The 16089-nt window shown below is 55.5% G+C and overlaps 1 protein-coding gene across 1 annotated transcript; it reads right to left on the bottom strand.

The window, feature by feature from the left end:
- Window positions 1-3159: 3159 nt before the first annotated feature.
- On the bottom strand, window positions 3160-5988 carry FZD10 (frizzled class receptor 10). Its single transcript, XM_040620112.1, has one exon. The coding sequence runs from the start codon at window positions 5986-5988 to the stop codon at window positions 4246-4248; it is 1743 nt and encodes a 580-aa protein (XP_040476046.1). The 3' UTR covers window positions 3160-4245.
- Between the last annotated feature and the right edge of the window lie 10101 nt (window positions 5989-16089).

Genomic DNA, 16089 nt, shown 5'->3' with positions numbered 1-16089 from the left:
CGTATCAGAGGCCCCTCTGACCCTAACTGTCTACCCTGCATCCATCTTCCATTCTCCACCAACACTTGTGTTTCCTTCCTCCTGTCTTGGTAAATGCCACCTGACCCCCCAAGTCAGAACCGTGGCCATCCCTGACCGCTTGTCCCCTCTGGCCTGTCTTGGCACGAACCCAGCCCTGCTGCCCCTGCTTCCAGGTGCCCACTCCCCAGCTCACTCTGCAACCGCTGCAGAGGGCCATTCGCCACACCCCCCTCCTCTGCTCCCGTCTCCCGTGCCGGCAAGGCCACGCGCATTCTGTGCCAGTGCGCCCTGTGCCCTCTTGCTCACAGCACAGGCATGGAGGGCCCCCGTCAAGCCCCATTTACTTGATGCACAGGTTGGGGTGGGGGGTGGGCTAGTAGTCAGGAGTGTGGGTTTGGAACCACATTCCCAGCCCCTGCTTGCTACCCGCATGGCCTTGGGCCCGTGTCTTGCCTTCTCTGTGGTCTCTCGTCCTCATCTGTAAGACGGGGCTCAGAACAGTACGGCCAGAGCGTGACAGCCGACTGAACGAGTCCATTTAACTGCCAAACCTGGAAACCGGCATCAAGTGCTTAGCCATCATCCCCTCATCCAACATTTACTGACCGAGTCGGTGCTCTGGGATCTGGGATCTGGGATCAGGGTGCCTGGTTCCGGTCCTGGCTCTAACTTGTATTTGCTGTGTGCCCCTGGGAATTTACTGAACCTCTCTGGGTAAAGTGGGGCTGGTAAGAGCACCTGAGTGAGAATGAAAGGAGACAAGCCTGTAAAGCCCTCAGCACAAGGGCCGTGCTCCCAGAGCCCCGCTGGACTGATTGTCACTGCTACTGCTGGAGCTATAATTACACCCCGAGGCCTGCGGCTAGGTCCCGGGCACAGGCCAGGTCCGCGTGGAGGCTTTGATTCCGTTCCTAACTTCGGCTCTGGCCGCGAAATTATTCAGGTTGGATTCTGTGCTTTCCGTGCACTTTGAGCCCTTCTTGGGAGGCCTCCCCCACTCAAAGTAGGTACGCACGGAGATGCGCCCCCCATGAGCCCCCTTCCCGCTGTGCGGGTCTCCGGTACCAGGCGGTGACCTCAAAGCCAAGGGCTGGGTGCGCTTGCCCGTTGCCCGGGCCCTGGCTCGGACGAGGTGGTGAGTGGCTGGGTGCCAAAGGAAGGGACGCCCGGATGGCCCGCAGTGTGATTTTGGGCAGCCACCTTCTCCGCGCGTCTAACTCTGACCTCACCCCCCGGATCTGTCACCCGAAGCAGGTTTCCATTTCCCCGGCGCTGAGGCCGGGAGGCTGAGAAATCTCCACATTAAGGCAATCGACCATTCCTTTCCAAGTCCTGAGTCCAGCTACAGAGGACCCACGGCCCAGCAGCGGGGTTTGCAGATTTCTCACCTCGGAGCCTTAACGCTTCTCCTGAAATTCACGAATTCTCTGTATGTGACCCCGAATCAGGTTGTGGCTCCTAGAGAGACGGCCCCAAGCAGCAGTTTGCTCAGAAGTCCCTTCTGGGGCTAGGGGTGCATATCCCAGGCAGAGGCGGTGCCCCAGGGCCCCTGCCCGACCTTATGTAAAATCCTTAGACATTTGTGACCAGGGACCCTGTAGTGGGGCGGGGGGGGGGGGCACACTGGAACACATTCTAGACGACTAACAGCAGAGGTGCTTACGAAGGCCGGCCCGCTGCTCTCCCCGGGACTGAGGTCTGCCCCACACACGCGCACGTGCTAGGTGGCCGACGAATCCAGTTGGTTTACAGCTGAGGATTTGGGGGATCATTGTCAGTTCGACGCTCACAGCAGCTGATACTGTTATCTTTCTAGACTTTTCAAAGCTCTGTTCCAAACACGTCATTTTTATTCTTCCTGAGTCGCCCACAGGGAGCTTTCTGTACACACACACACCCTAGATGGTCTTCTGGGGCACTGGGCAGGCTCAATCAACAAATAGGTTTTTGTTTGTGGGCATTTTTTAAAACTTTCTTCTTCTTCTTTTTTTAATGTACTTTAGGCTGTTCTGGATTTTATCTTAAATTACTTTGCCTATCTAGTTGGGTTCCTGAACTTGATCCCAAACCACCCAGGTCCCTGCTCCGGCAGGCCAGGGCCACACACGTCCAGGTGAGGCGGCCCTCGCACACCGACCCGTACCTTTGCCCAGCTCTGGTATCGACGTGAGGGTGGTCTTACGGTCATCAGGCTGAACGCCTACACACCTCTTCGGGAAACAGGCTGCCCTGACTCCAAGCTTCTGTCCCTCTTAGAAAGTGCTTAATACATGCTTGAAATTCGTAAGGGCTCTTTGTTCAGCTGGGAGCTTGACATCAGCACGACCCCACGGACAGCTTGGTTTATTCTGCTGACTTCCCACGGCAGGAGGTCAGGACTGTGCCCTTGGATCCTTCGTGTTAGGACTCAAGCTCAGCTGTGCCTCTGACCGCTGAACCTGGGCCACTCTAGGTCTCTACAGCTCCAACAGCAGACACAGGAGAAGAACCAAGTTCACAGACATACAGAGCTCACTGACTTCTCCTTAACCACCCGCCTCCCTGGGCAGAGATTTTTTCCCGTCCGGGTCTATAATCTGTTTTGTAAACACGTCCTAGACTTGCTGCAAAGCCAGTCCACTTGGGACTAATGCACAGAACTCTGTCTAGGTACCACGTGACCCCAGCAGGCCCACTGGGGGGCTGATCACTACTCTGATTTAATTCTCTGACTTGGCTGGACCCATTCCCCGGAGACGTCACGCGAGGCCGGTCCGGGCTCACCAGGACTGAGCCACACTTAGTAGCCCAGACGCTCCCTGAGGAAGGGTGTCGACAACCAGGCCCTCACATCCAGCTACCAACGTCACAGCAACGATTTCCAGCCCTTCCACATCTCTTGCATGTCATTCCACCGAAACTCGAAATTAAATTATCCTGCCCACCTTGCCACCCGCCCTTCTGCCATTTCATACGGATAACCGGTAATCTCTAGATAGAGGTACACAACTCAGGATTTGCTTGAAAAGCTGGCAGAGGGAGAAAGTTTGCTGTGCTCTCTCCACACTCAGGGAAGGGGAACCTCACAACGCACAAGGGACCAGCACCAAACTAAAGAACATACTTTATTTTTAATAAAATAGTGGCACATGAAAAATATCATATATTACAAATATACACAAGCAGGACCACTCTTCCCTGGGGTGGTGGGGAGAATCAACTACACTTGTCCGGTCCTTCTAGAGCTATTCATGGAAACCATTTGTTTAACAATAGAAAGAGTCAATAAGCCCTTTGGAGACTTCTGAATGATCTTTCTCCCCTTTCCCCCCTCCTTTCCACAAATCAGTCCAAACGTGTATAACATTGGCTTGGTTTCCATTAAAAAGCCACAAAATGTAACACTAGAGGGTTTCTGAGGGCTGGGCCTCTCCGGGCTTTTGTTGAGATTTCTTTTGTTGTCTTTACATACAGCAAAATACTTGTTTCTCTTTTCATTTTCACGGAAAGAGGGAAGAAATGTATTGCACATTGTTTGCATTTGCAAATGTTAGGTTAGGAAGTTTCTGTCTTGGAGAAAGACCCATTTGTGAAGGCTAGAGGCTGGAGTCTATTTTAAGTGACTCCAAACCCACTGGAGTGTGTTAAATTGTCAGGGCTCCCCTTTCTTCCTGTCTGCACAGAAGCTGCTGTCCCACACACAGCCTTCCTGGGGGTGGGCCCCCGGGATGGTTCCTCGCTGGAGACCCACTTTGCCTCTCTCTCTCTCTCTCTCTCTCCCCCCCTCCTCTCTCCCTCAATGCTCCCAGCAGAAGTTCTTTCAGGTACAAAGAAGCTACCTCTCCTCTGACTTGTAAATGGTGGCAAAGCCACTCAAACACACAGCTATTTCTTTATGGAAGTTTCTACACAAAAGTCTTCTTCTGGGGCTGAATCAACTACTTGACCACAAATTAGTTACACGAGAGGCTACGTAACCGAGGAGCTCTCCTTCTGGAAACAAAACAAAACGAAAAGCCTGTAAGCACATTGTTACTTTCAGTGTATCACAGCATCCTGAATTTCAGGGTAAGAACTTTTTTTCTTTTACTTTTATTAAAAAAACAAAACAAAACAAAAAAACAACCAACCAACGAACCAACCAGGAAAAGCACCACGTTTTGGCTCTGACTGCCACTGTATCCTGTCTGGGAAAGTTTTCCACTCCGGCCTTCCCTCCCCGCTCCCCCCCTGCCCCAAGCCAGTTCACACACAGGTGGGAGGCTGGGCAGGGATTTCATATTTCCCGAGATGGGTTTTTTGGGGATGCTGGGCTTTTTTGTAAATCCCACTGTTGGTGATGACGCTGGCGGGCTTCCTCCTGCTCTTCTTGAACCTGCGGCTGCAAACGTTCTGCCAGGACTGCAGGGTCTTGGACGTCCAGATCCACATCCCGCTGGTGATGCCCACCACCAGTAGCATGAAGATCTTCACCATGAAGATCTCCACGGCCGGGATGGACGCGGCCATCACGCAGTCCAGACTTTTGGTCTGGTTGTTCATTTTGCACTTGTGCTGAGCGGCCAGGATTTTCCAGTACTCCACGTTGAGGCGTTCGTAAAAGTAACAGGCGATCACACAGGTGGCCGGCACGGTGTAGAGCACGGAGAAGACTCCGATCCTCACCATGAGCTTCTCCAGTTTGTCGGTGTTCTCCCCACCGGTCTTCATCACCCTGCGGATGTGGAAGAGGGCCACGAAGCCGGAGAGGATGAAGGAAGTGCCGATGACCAGGTAGCAGGCCAGCGGGATGAGCACGAAGCCGGTGAGGGCGTTCACGTCCATGCTGCCCACGTAGCACACGCCGGTGAGCTCGTCGCCCGCCACCCTGCGCATCACCAGGAGCAGGATGGTCTTCACGGCCGGGATGGCCCAGGCCGCCAGGTGGAAGTAGCTACTGTGGGCCTCGATGGCCTCGTGGCCCCACTTCTTGCCCGCAGCCAGGAACCAGGTGAGCGTGAGAATCACCCACCACAGCGAGCTGGCCATGCCGAAGTAGTAGAGGACCAGGAAGACGAGGGTGCAACCCGTGCTCTCCAGCCCCTCCTGGATGACATAGAGCTGCCCGCTGTCCCGGTCGCAGGCGATGCTCTCAGCGCCCGCAAAGAGGCGGATGATGTAGCCCACCGAGTAGACGCAGTAGCACATGGAGAGGAAGATGATGGGGCGCTCGGGGTACCTGAAGCGCGCTGGGTCGATGAGGAAGGTGAGCACGGTGAAGGCGCTGGAGAAGAAGCACAGCACAGCCCAGACAGACAGCCAGACCACGGCGAAGCGCTTGTCGCCGCGGCTCCAGTACACGTCCACGCCGGGCGTGCACAGCGGCGCGCACGCCGCGCTCTTCTCCACGTGGTGGAACTTGCCCGGGTTGTCGCAGCTGGCGCGCCCCGGGCCCGCGTCCCTGAGCGAGTGCTCCTGCGCGCTGTGCGGCCGCTGCGGCCGGAAGAGCGGCGGGAACAGGCCCGAGCCCCGGGAGGGCTCGTCCGAGCCGTTGTTGGGCGCCTCCATGCACAAGTAGTTGGGGTCGTTCTTGTTGGGGAGTTTGCTGCAGTCCAGGGAGTCGGGCCACTTGAAGTTGAACTGCTCCATGATCGGGGAGCACTTCAGCCGGGCCTGCTCGCACATGACCCGGCAGGCGGGGATGGGGGTGGAGACTTGCTCTGTGCACATGGGCGCGTACAGCGAGCACAGGAAGAAGCGGAGGTGGCCGTGGCAGCCGTACTCCACCAGCGGCGCGAACTCGTGCAGCTGGATGGCGGCCTCGCGCTGGTTCTCGTGGCCCATCAGGTTGGGCATACGGGTCATGTTGTAGCCAATGTCCTTGCACATCGGGATCTCGATGGGTTGGCACTTGCCGTCGCCCGGACGCTCCATGTCCATGGAGCTGATGGCGGCGCACGAACCTATCACCTGCAGGACCAGCCACAGGCGGGGGCCCGGACGCGGCATGCTGCCGTCGGAGATGCCCCGGCGGGGAGATCCGCTCCCCTTAGCGCCGCCGCTGCCCAGCTCGGGCTGCGGGCCCCGGCTCCCCGTCCCCGCTCCGGCTCCCGCCCATGCCCGCTCGGCCGGCCCGAGCGCTGCGCTCCGCGTCCCCGGCCTCCGCCGAGGTGGGGGCCGCGGGGGAGACGAGCAAAGTTGGCCAACAATACCGGGAAGCACGACGGGCCCCGGGCTCCCGGCGGGCGGCGACTCCCGGCCGCGACAAACTTTGGGATCTTCCGCGAGCGCCCAGGTGGCGCGTCCGGGAGGCCGGCGGCGCGGGCGCACGGTGGCCGGCCGGCTGGCGGCGGCTCCTCCCTCCCGCGCCGGCCTCGCCGGGCCGGGCCGCAGCTGCTCGGCGCCGCGCGTCCCGGGCAGAGAAGACGCGCAAAAGGCGAGGGGGGAGCGCAGCCGGGCGGCGACAGGCCCCGCCCCCGGGCGCGCGCCCCGCCCCCGTCGCCGCTTTGCATGAGAAAGCCGGCCCGGCGCCTGCTCCCGCCGCCCCGCGGGCCGGACCCCCCGCCGGTCCGTCCTCCGCCCCCGCGCGCCCGGCCCCCGCCCGCCGCCCGCCGCCCCCGCCGGCGCCCCTGCCCGGGGAAGCCCCGGGTGTCCCCCGCGCCCAGGGGCCGGGATTGCCGAAGTTCGGAGACGGGCCAGGGGAGCGGGCGGGTGGTCCGCGGCGGGGGGCCGGGGGCGCATCTTCCCTCGCCCTGACGGTGGGCCCCGGGCCGGGGGGCTTTCAAAGCGAGGCGGGATTGGCGTTTTACAGCCCTGGCCATAAAGTGGCCTCTCGGCTTGTAAACCTGCCCGCATCTTCCCGAGGCCCGGAGTCACCAGGCCTGCGCTCCCAGCTCCGGCTCCAGGGAGGGGTTCTCTTTGAAATTTCAAAGAGAAGAGCTCAGGGCAGGGGGAGGGGCTCGGGGAATCCAGATTTTAGGGCCGTTCCTCCGAGGTCTCAGCGGCGAAAGCGGGGAGGGGGAAGGGAGGGCAGCCTCCTGGGGCACTTGGGTTCCCCCCACCCCCGCCTCGGGAAGTGGGGGCTTGGCTTGTGTAATGACCCCCGCCCGCGACAAAGCCGCGGAGTGTAGGGGCCTCGCGCCAGGCAGGGCTGGTGATTTCTTCTAGGCGGCCGAGTTTATTTATTATAGGAAGTCATTCGCTCGTCGGGTATTTATATTATTTGGCGAGTGATCTGCCCGGCCTGCGCCCTCCTGGGCTGCAGACCCGTAAGACGATGCGGAGCTGGGGGTGGGAGGTCGCGGCGTCAGCTCGCGCGGAGGGTCCCCAACTCCCGCGGGAGGTGGCGCGCACGCCACTCGGTTTCGATGGAAAGTGAAGGAGCATCCTGGCCGGACGCCCCAATTCCACCCCCACCCCCCTGATAATGGAGCCAGTTTGTGACAAAGTCACTGGGAACACAACGCCCCCGCCGGCCGGTTTAATGCACAGGGCGTGCGGGGTGGGCTCCCACACCCACTCCTTACCTCCAAAAGAGCATGCAAAGCGCTTCACCTAGCATTGCATAGTAACCCTTAAATAAACAGCTCCCCTAGGAGGTGGCCGGGTCTCTCTCAGACGCCCTCGAGGTCAGGATCTTTTTAAGTTCCTCTAAGACTCCCAGAATCACGTATAGAGGGAGCAGTAGGAGGACTGCCGGGCAGGAGGAGAGGTCAGAGGAGCGGGCCTTCTTTTTACCCCTTCCTTTCTGAGGTCAGCACTGGAGAGGTGTGCGGTGTGGACAGACGTCCCTGGGGATTGATGCGGCCCCCTCGGTCTTGCTGCCCTGCACCCCGCTTTGGAAGAGCTGGATGGATCCCCGCAAGAGGACGCGCTGTGGGTTTTGCCAGCTACCTCTAGGAGCGCTCAGGAAGGAGAGGCTACTACCAGGCACTCCTCCCCTGGGAAGCTTTTTGTAAGCAGTGGCAGAAGTGGGGCATTTCCTCTGAGGAGGCTTTCAAGAAGATTGGCTTTTATTTAAGACAAGTGGTACTATTTTACATCTGTAAGGAACTTGGGAGATCTCCTGTATCCACTTAGCCATCCACCCACACACCCGTCCGTCCACCACCTATCCACCATCCATCCATCCATCCATCCATCCACCCACCCACCATCCACCATCCATCCATCCATCCATCCACCCACCCATCCATTCATACACCACCTATCCACCATCAACCCACCCACCACCCCTCCCCCCTGTAAACTCCCAGAAGACTGAGGCTGGGGCTTGCCGAGGATCCCAGCACTAATAGGCAGCTTTGTGCAGCGGGTCCTGAATCACTGTCCCTGACTCTCACTGTGGGGTGTTGGAGGAGGCTGGAATGAGGCAGATAGTGGAAAAGAAGGAAACGCTAATGCCGTCAGAACCACCACCTTCAACCGTGTTATTTCCCACGTTAAAAAAAAATCACGTTTTTAAAGACTGCCATTTTACTTATGATTTTGTTTAGTGACTTATTTTCAAACCCTTCAAGTTAAACAAGGTTCGGTGGGCATCACTTGGCTTCTCCAGAATTTTCCTTGCCAAGGTCTTCCATTGGCACTATTTTGTCTCTTTTCCTTTTTGTTTCTGTCCCTCAGAAACTGTGGCGGCAAGGGAGAGCGCCAAACGCCAGGAGTGGGCGTGAGCTATTTGAGAAAGTGCGTCCTAATTGATCTTTTATGTGCCATTTTAATTCGGCCATGTTCAGACCCATTATTTTAGCTATAACCACTTCAGATTGCTTTCTTCCCTCGTTTTTATAAAAATGTCTGCAGAAGTGCTCCACGCTGCCCAGCTGAGGCGGAAACCAACAAATAGACATTATTATAGAAAAACGAGGGCTCTGAGAAATGAGCAACCGCACGATAACTCTGTAACTAATAAATGAAAAGGGCCTTTTGATGGCTCCAGCTGAAAAGATATTTTATTTTATTTTTTTCCTGTGTGTGGGATTTGAGATGTGCGATTGTAAGGAGGAGCGGGGTCCCCTGCTGCTCGGCCCTGGCTGGCAACCGGCCCCCCTCTGGCAAATGTTATGGAGAATTGGGAGGAATTTTATGGCTGTCTTTCCCCTCAGCTCTTTTTTCCTTTGTCTTCTTTGAAGAATGACTTTAGACATTTTATTTACATATTTAACCATGGATGAAAGAAGCAAAAGAAAGCATTTGGAGCTGTCGTGGGAATAGTGATATGTTTAAATTAATGGAAATCTTATTAGGCCTCTAAAATTTTGAGCAAAGGTTTTTAATGAAACTTTATAATTAAACATGATCTCAAATAACATGCAGGGATAAGGAATACTATATGTATTTTTTTACCCCAACCACCCAAAAAATACATATATATCGGAGAGCTACTGTTAAACACGAGCTACCTTCAAGTTCTTGCAAACGTTCACCCAGAAAAGTAGAAGGTTTTTGAGAGGGACTATTTCTGAAGTCAGGCAATATTTTGAACAATACCTAAATATTTTTGGATGGAAGGGAATTTGAGGAGCGGGAGTGTCATCCCATTCTAGCAAAGGCCAAAGTATAGAATGCTTTGACACGGGTATTGCTAAAAATCAAAGTTGTATCTCTTCTTATTATGTTATAGTCAGTGGAAATTATAAAGCACTGTGCTCGGCTCTCTGAAATGAGATTAGAGAAAACCCACATAATCTCTTTAAGATAAAAGTGCTGACACTTTGAGCAAGAGAAAGAAATTAAAGCGTAGACTTTGCACGTTACAGGCTAATTGCAAGAGTGAAGTTGTAGAGTATCTGCAAAGCTCATGGAAAGAAATAGGGTCGTGTTTGGGGGAAGTTTCAGATGAAACGTGGCTCAGGCTGTCCCAGCGGCTCGCGGCGGGCTGCAGCTTGGATGATCTCTCCGGGCACATACAGGTTTGGTGATCCGGTGAAACAGGGGGGTTGTGTGCTCTTTTATCTTCCAACGTCATTAATATGTGTATTTCATCGGGAACTTCTCCAGTTCTGCTTTCAAGTCAGACGAAAATGCCGTCTATTTGCTGATAATTGCCTGACACGCAGAGGGGTCTCTGATACCAAGAGGCACTATTGCCCTGACCTCGTCCTGCGGTACATTTCTGCTGAAACTTATTATCAGATTTAAAAAAAAAAAAAAAAAAAGCAGCAGGCAGGGAAAATTCTATTTCTAACCAAGCAGGGGCTCGGTTAGCCTGCCCCCGCCCCGTGTTTTCCTCCAAGGAAAACACCTTCAGCCCTCCGAAGGGATCCTCGCTGAGGAAAACACACTTGTCTATCAACAGAGGACCAGCACAGCAAAGCCACAGGAGCAAAAGTTTTAAGGACACCCAAAAACACTCCTTTGTACACAGATTGCCTGTTTGGGGTGGGAAGGGAGCCCGGCCAAAAAAGCACGCACACCGTAAAACGGGTAACCGGCATGGGGTGGGTTTGCTCCGACTCAACGTAGGCAGCTATATTAGGGCCATGTCCCCTGAAATGTGGTTTGAAATATTACCAGAGTTTCGACGGGGTGCATTAGTGTGAATTGCAAATCAGAGCTTGCCTCTAATCCCCCTTTCAAGGGCCGGCTTTGGATCACTGGCGTCTACGGGGCTCCCCACTGTTTCTGGCTCAGGAGGGACCATTCAAGGGGGCAGCTTCTCTCCGCTATTCCCACACTCCAAAAAACAACACCGCAGACAGACACTCTCCAACTAAATTAGATTAAACTCCTTGTTCTCCACAGCACATTAGCCTTTTCACTGCCCAACGGTGATTACTCGGACCCTCCTAATTTAAAGGTACAGTATTTCTTTTTCAACACAACGGCAGCAACAGCAAACACACTGAAAACAGGGGACAAAGCCGGCCTTCATGTAAGTGCTCCCAAATTACAAGGACATTATCTGTTTAAAATATAGGAAAGCTTAGCACAGGCTTGCTCCAGAACACAGACAAATTGACCCATAACCTGCAGCAGACCCGGCCCCTGGGAGAAGGACTTAAACCTATTATTCTTATAGGGGACTGCTTTTTTTTTTTTTTTTGGAAGCAGAATTATACGAAAAAAGAAATCACAGAATTCCAGAGAAACGAAACAAAAGAGACTCTAGCGTGTGCGTGTGTTCCATTTTGTGCCGTGTTCAGATGGCACGCAGACTTAAGGGACAGTCTTTTGGAAATGAAGGCCCAGGGATGAGTTCAAACCTCATTTTTTGTCCCAATTGTTTTGCTTCTCTCCCACCCCCCGCCTTGGGTTTGGGATATATTGATTTAATTACTCACGTTCCCATCTGTTTCCTTTCTGCTTCACCCCCCAGCCCTGCAGCCTTTCATGGCCTGTCCCGGGGAGCGGGGCCACCACATGGAAACCAAGGAAGGGGTCAGCCCCCCGCGGGCTCGCTGCCCCTGCACAGGTGACAGAAGGAGATTAAACAGGGAGCCATCCCTCGAGAGACAGAGCGGTCCTGCCTCAAAAAGAAGCAAGAGGGGACCTCACTCCCACTCGTGACTTTGGTTGGCTGAGTCCGGAACCACGTGGGCTAACACAGGGGCTGCCGTCAGCGGGGGTGATGAAGCGTGTGGGCTCTCGGGCAGAATCCTGTCCACTGCCTTCCACCACGCGACCCAGGGAGCGGTCCTTCTGGTCTCAGGCCTCAGTCTTCTCAGCTGAAAAATGGGCGCCACTAGGGCTCCAGTGCCCCAGAGCCCAGGGAGGATCATGTCACTACATGCAGGAGCTCTTATGACAATGCCGCGGGGCAGTAAGTGTCAGGTTCTCCGTGCAGCGCTCCCCTGTCGGTGGAAGGTCAGAGCCACATGAAGAGACGGCCGGGGTGTGACACTTGCCAGCCAAGGTCTGGGGAGAGGACAGTGTTAGGACTGAAATGATACAAAGGGACAGTCATCCAAGTGAATAATGGAAATGCCAGCAAGGGCAGAAGCCAGCTGAGACTCTCCTGCGGGGCGACTCACTTACAGGCACCCCGCAAAGCCGGTCCAGGGGAGATGCCCGGTTTAGAGATGAGGAACAGGGGCCTTTGGAGCCTGAGGAACTTGGCCAAGGCCACGCGGCTGCTGAGCCCCAGGGTCAGGATGCGATGCAGGCCGCGGGCTCCCAGCTCGCGTGCCCCTGGTAGGGCCCCCTTTCCCTCGAACATGCGAGTGCTGGTGGCTCCCTTGTGGATGGCCTTAGATGTCTCATAGATCTTTCTGAGCACCTGCTCCTTATCCCTAAGAGGCGAGTTGTGTCCTCCAAAAGGTCATTGAAAGGATTTAAGTGAAATGATTCTTGAAAAAAGCTGATCGCAGCCTCCAGTGCAGGCCCCACACACGGTGCTGTCTCTGGATGTCTTGCTATTCACCGCGTTCGGTAGGAGTCATGACGGTAAGTGACAAAACCCAGCTGAAGGGGCTTAGACCGAAAAAGGCTCCTCTGTCTGGATAGAAGGGATGAAGCTTCGACGGAGGCTGGGGAATAAGGCACTGTGATGGGTGCCGATCAGCTGGGATGTGCCCCATGGAGCCCGGGGAGGGGGGCAGATATCCAGGGACGCTGGGTCTCAGCCAGCGAGGGAGGAAGGGAATGGGGTCCGTAGGGTCCACTTTGGCTCCTCAGGAGGCTCCCGTCCCCCAGAGGCTGCTCGAGGCAGTGAAGTCAGGGCGGCAGCCATCTGCGATGCATATTCCTCGGGGACGGTGCCCAGACACCATCTTTTCATCACCGCACGGCTATCTGGTGAGCTCCTCGCTGGGGTCCGGGGGCTGCTTGCAGAGGTGTGGTTGAAACCAGGGGGGTCTGCTTTTCCCATGCCGATGTCCCCACGAGGGCACACAGGCGGCCCCATCCCAGAGCTGCTGGGACAGGCGTCTGGGAGAACACAGGCTTCCGGCCACAGGGATCCCCCTGAGGAAGACGCTCACGTCACCGTGCTTTGGCAGCTTGACGCCTGTCCGCTGGGCCCCAAGAGTGCCTCCCTTAACAGCCTCACAGTGGCCCACTGACGGTTTCAGGTTTCATAGCGCAAAACGCATCATTGCAAAGTGCTTTTGATGTGGTTCAGGAAGCTACGCGGCCCTGATGCCTCGCGGAGCATAGGTGCCTGGCACGATGCGTGGGGACAAAGCCACGAGCCGCACTTTGTAGACCAGGGCCTCTCAGCTCCTAGATCCTGGGTTTGGAAGGATGTGGGGAGTATTTTCTGCTCCCTCCTCCTGCCTCTGGTGGGCCCAGGCATGTGCCATCCGACATGAAACACGGACGCAGAAGGGTTGCTGGAGAGAAAGATTGCGGGACCACGAGATGGGCAGAGTTCTACCTTCTCCCCCATCAGAGAGGGCCGACCTCCCACGGAAATCACCACGGCTGCACTTGGCGTCGCTTCCTTCCTGTCCTGCTCTCAGGAGGTAAGACAAGCTCAATTCACATCAGTTTGGTGCCTGTGCACTGAGCGGCTCCTGTGCCCCCAGCACGACCCCCGACCCCCACCCCGAAGGCTGGGGAAGAGGGCGTTTTGGCGGAGTGCGGCCAGTGGGGAGGCAGATGCCTGTGGCTGCTTCATGTATGCTCGCACTGCGCGAGCTCGGGCGAGGGCGGGGACACAGCGAATATTAACAGAGTCTCAGGAGAGCAAAATTGGAAACAATGACCACCCGCTCCCCAGTTTAAGAATTTAGAAAGAAAAAGAAAACAAAAAAAGATGAGTTTAAACCTGGCAAAGTTAATCGTAAACTCCACTTACTCTGTTGTCTCAGGCCGGGGCTGCTTGAGCCAGAAATGCCGAAAAACTCCTTCTTGACACGTACCTCTTTGCTCGAATTGTGCAGCACATTTGAAACAGGTAAGAACTTTGCAAACAAATCCTTTGCATCAAATGCCCCTGCCCTGTATTTTGGGGTAATGTTTAAACACCATGCTAGCTGTCAGCTCAGTTCCTCTATTTACATGAAAGCTGTCTCGTGAGACGAGGCTGGCAGTCGGCAGCCGCGGCCTGGGATCTGCCCCGTGCCTGCTTTTATAAATAAAGTTTTATCGGCACTCAGCCATACCGGTTCGTTTGCATTTTGCAGAGGGCTGCTTTCGCAGGACCGTGGTGGGTTTGAACGTTGGCGCCAGAGACCGTCTGGCCCGCGACATGTCCCATATTTGTGACGGGACCTTCACGGGAAACCTTTTCCGACTCTTGGAGCATCCCAGTGGGGGGTGGTTCCACTTGCCTGCGTCTTTGGAGCAGATTCCCAGTCTCGTGTCACTTGCTGTCATCACCCTGTGACACTCTGATGCCCTCTGGGTGCCACCCCACGGGTGCCTGACCTGCCTCTGTCCAGGCTGATTGGCCGAGTCTGGGCAGGAGCCAGAGACTCAGTCCCTATTCATTGGGTTGTTCAGCAGGTCCACACGGGCGCCTCCTCTGTGCTGGGCACGGTGTCAGGCGTGTGGACTCGGCCTCGGACAAGGGAGGAAAGACCCCTGCTGGTCATGGGACACATACTGTAGCGGGGGACACGCAGTAGACAGAGAAGACTTTAAGATAAGCTCAGCGGCTTCTGCGTGCAATGAGGATGGTAAACAAGGGAATTGGGATGGGGAGAGATGGGAGGGTCCCTTCCTACTTCGAGAAGGTACCCGTGATGGTCTCACCTGTGCACCGAGAGCCAGGCCGAGGTCTGGGTGCTGAGGCTCAAAGCACACCTTCTCTCAGTTCTTTGTCGATGTCCTTCCTTGATAAGCACGTGACCCATTCTGGCTGCCAGTCATGAGCTAGAATATTGCTCAGTCACGGTCCCTGTCACCATTCAGAAGGTCACAAGTGGCCTAATGTCATAGTTGGACCAGATTTCCGGGTTTGGATCCTGTCTGCCACTTAAGTGCTGTGCGACCTTGGACAAGTTGCTTAACCTCTCTGAGTCTGAGTTTCTTAACAGCAAAATGGGGATGATCATAGCCAGGCTCAGCGGGCAGTGGCAGGATGTGAAGGCTACAGGTGGTGCCAGATACAAAGAGGGCCCCACCCCATTCATGCCTTGGTCACCTTTTAGCCCTCACAGCGGACATACGGCAACACCGCCCGGTGTGCGCTCCAACAGCCCTGATGGGTCGTAGCGGAGAGAAGACACTCAGAGGCAGGACCCCGTGGCAAGTGTTCTAACTGAGGACTGGAAGGATAAAGACAGGGGTGATTTGTTCTGCTTTGTGGGGTAGAAGAGGGGGTGCGGGAGGGATTCCCAGAAGAGACACCATTTAAACAGTCTTAGGAAGGTGGGTAGGCGTTCTCCAGACGGAACAACGCGGAAAGGCAAGGAGGGGAGGGAGCAGCACCCATCAAGGAGCAGCGTCCGGAAGGGTCGCAGCAGTGTGGGGAGCAGAGCAGAGCCCCTAGGGAGGAGTGTGTGACATAAGGTCAGATGCCCGCTTCCCCCAAGAGCCCCTGGTGGCCGTGGGAAGTGGGGAGGGACAGGGGTGGGGTAGAGAGAGAAGTGGCGACTTTCAGTAGGTTTAGGTCAAAGAGGGTGAAGAAGTAAGGAAGATGGACACGGTCCAGGGGCCCTAAACGCTCTCCAGCGGGTATGCGAAGGGGGCTGGTGAGTGCTTTAGGGATGGGGCTAGACGCTGTGGTCCCACGGGGTCTGTACTGTCCCGAAAGGCGGCCCCGAGCCCCTGCGCTGGGCCCGTCCTCCTATCCTGGCCTGAAGCGAAGCCGGTTCGCGTGGATGCGTCTGCGCGAAACATCACCCATGGTCCCAAAGGCCCCCATCCCATTAATGACCTCTGTGTCAATCACACCTTATGCTATTTTGGATTGTGGGTTAAGTAAGTATGTTATCACGATTAACTATACCTGTTTCCCTGTACTTTTTACACGTGGCTAGTGGAACCTTTCAAACGCAGGCTTCTGCGGGACTGCGTGGGTCTAGATAAACAGGCCACGTCTGTTTGTTAAGGGCTGTGTCCACGGCACACATGCGCTGTTCGGCCTGTTCTGTGTTTTCAAGATATTTGAATTGATTAAGGAACTTTAAGCCATTGCAATATCGTTGCATAAAAATGGGGCTTTCAGCTTCTCAAGAAACCTTGGGATATGGCTGCAAACCGGCCTGGGACAACTGGCCCCCA

This window comes from Ursus maritimus, unplaced genomic scaffold, assembly GCF_017311325.1.
Source record: "Ursus maritimus isolate PB19 unplaced genomic scaffold, ASM1731132v1 scaffold_33, whole genome shotgun sequence".
Classification (NCBI taxonomy): Eukaryota; Metazoa; Chordata; class Mammalia; order Carnivora; family Ursidae; genus Ursus; species Ursus maritimus.
The sequence above is the reverse complement of the archived record's forward strand: the minus strand, read 5'-3'. Positions and strand labels throughout refer to the sequence as shown.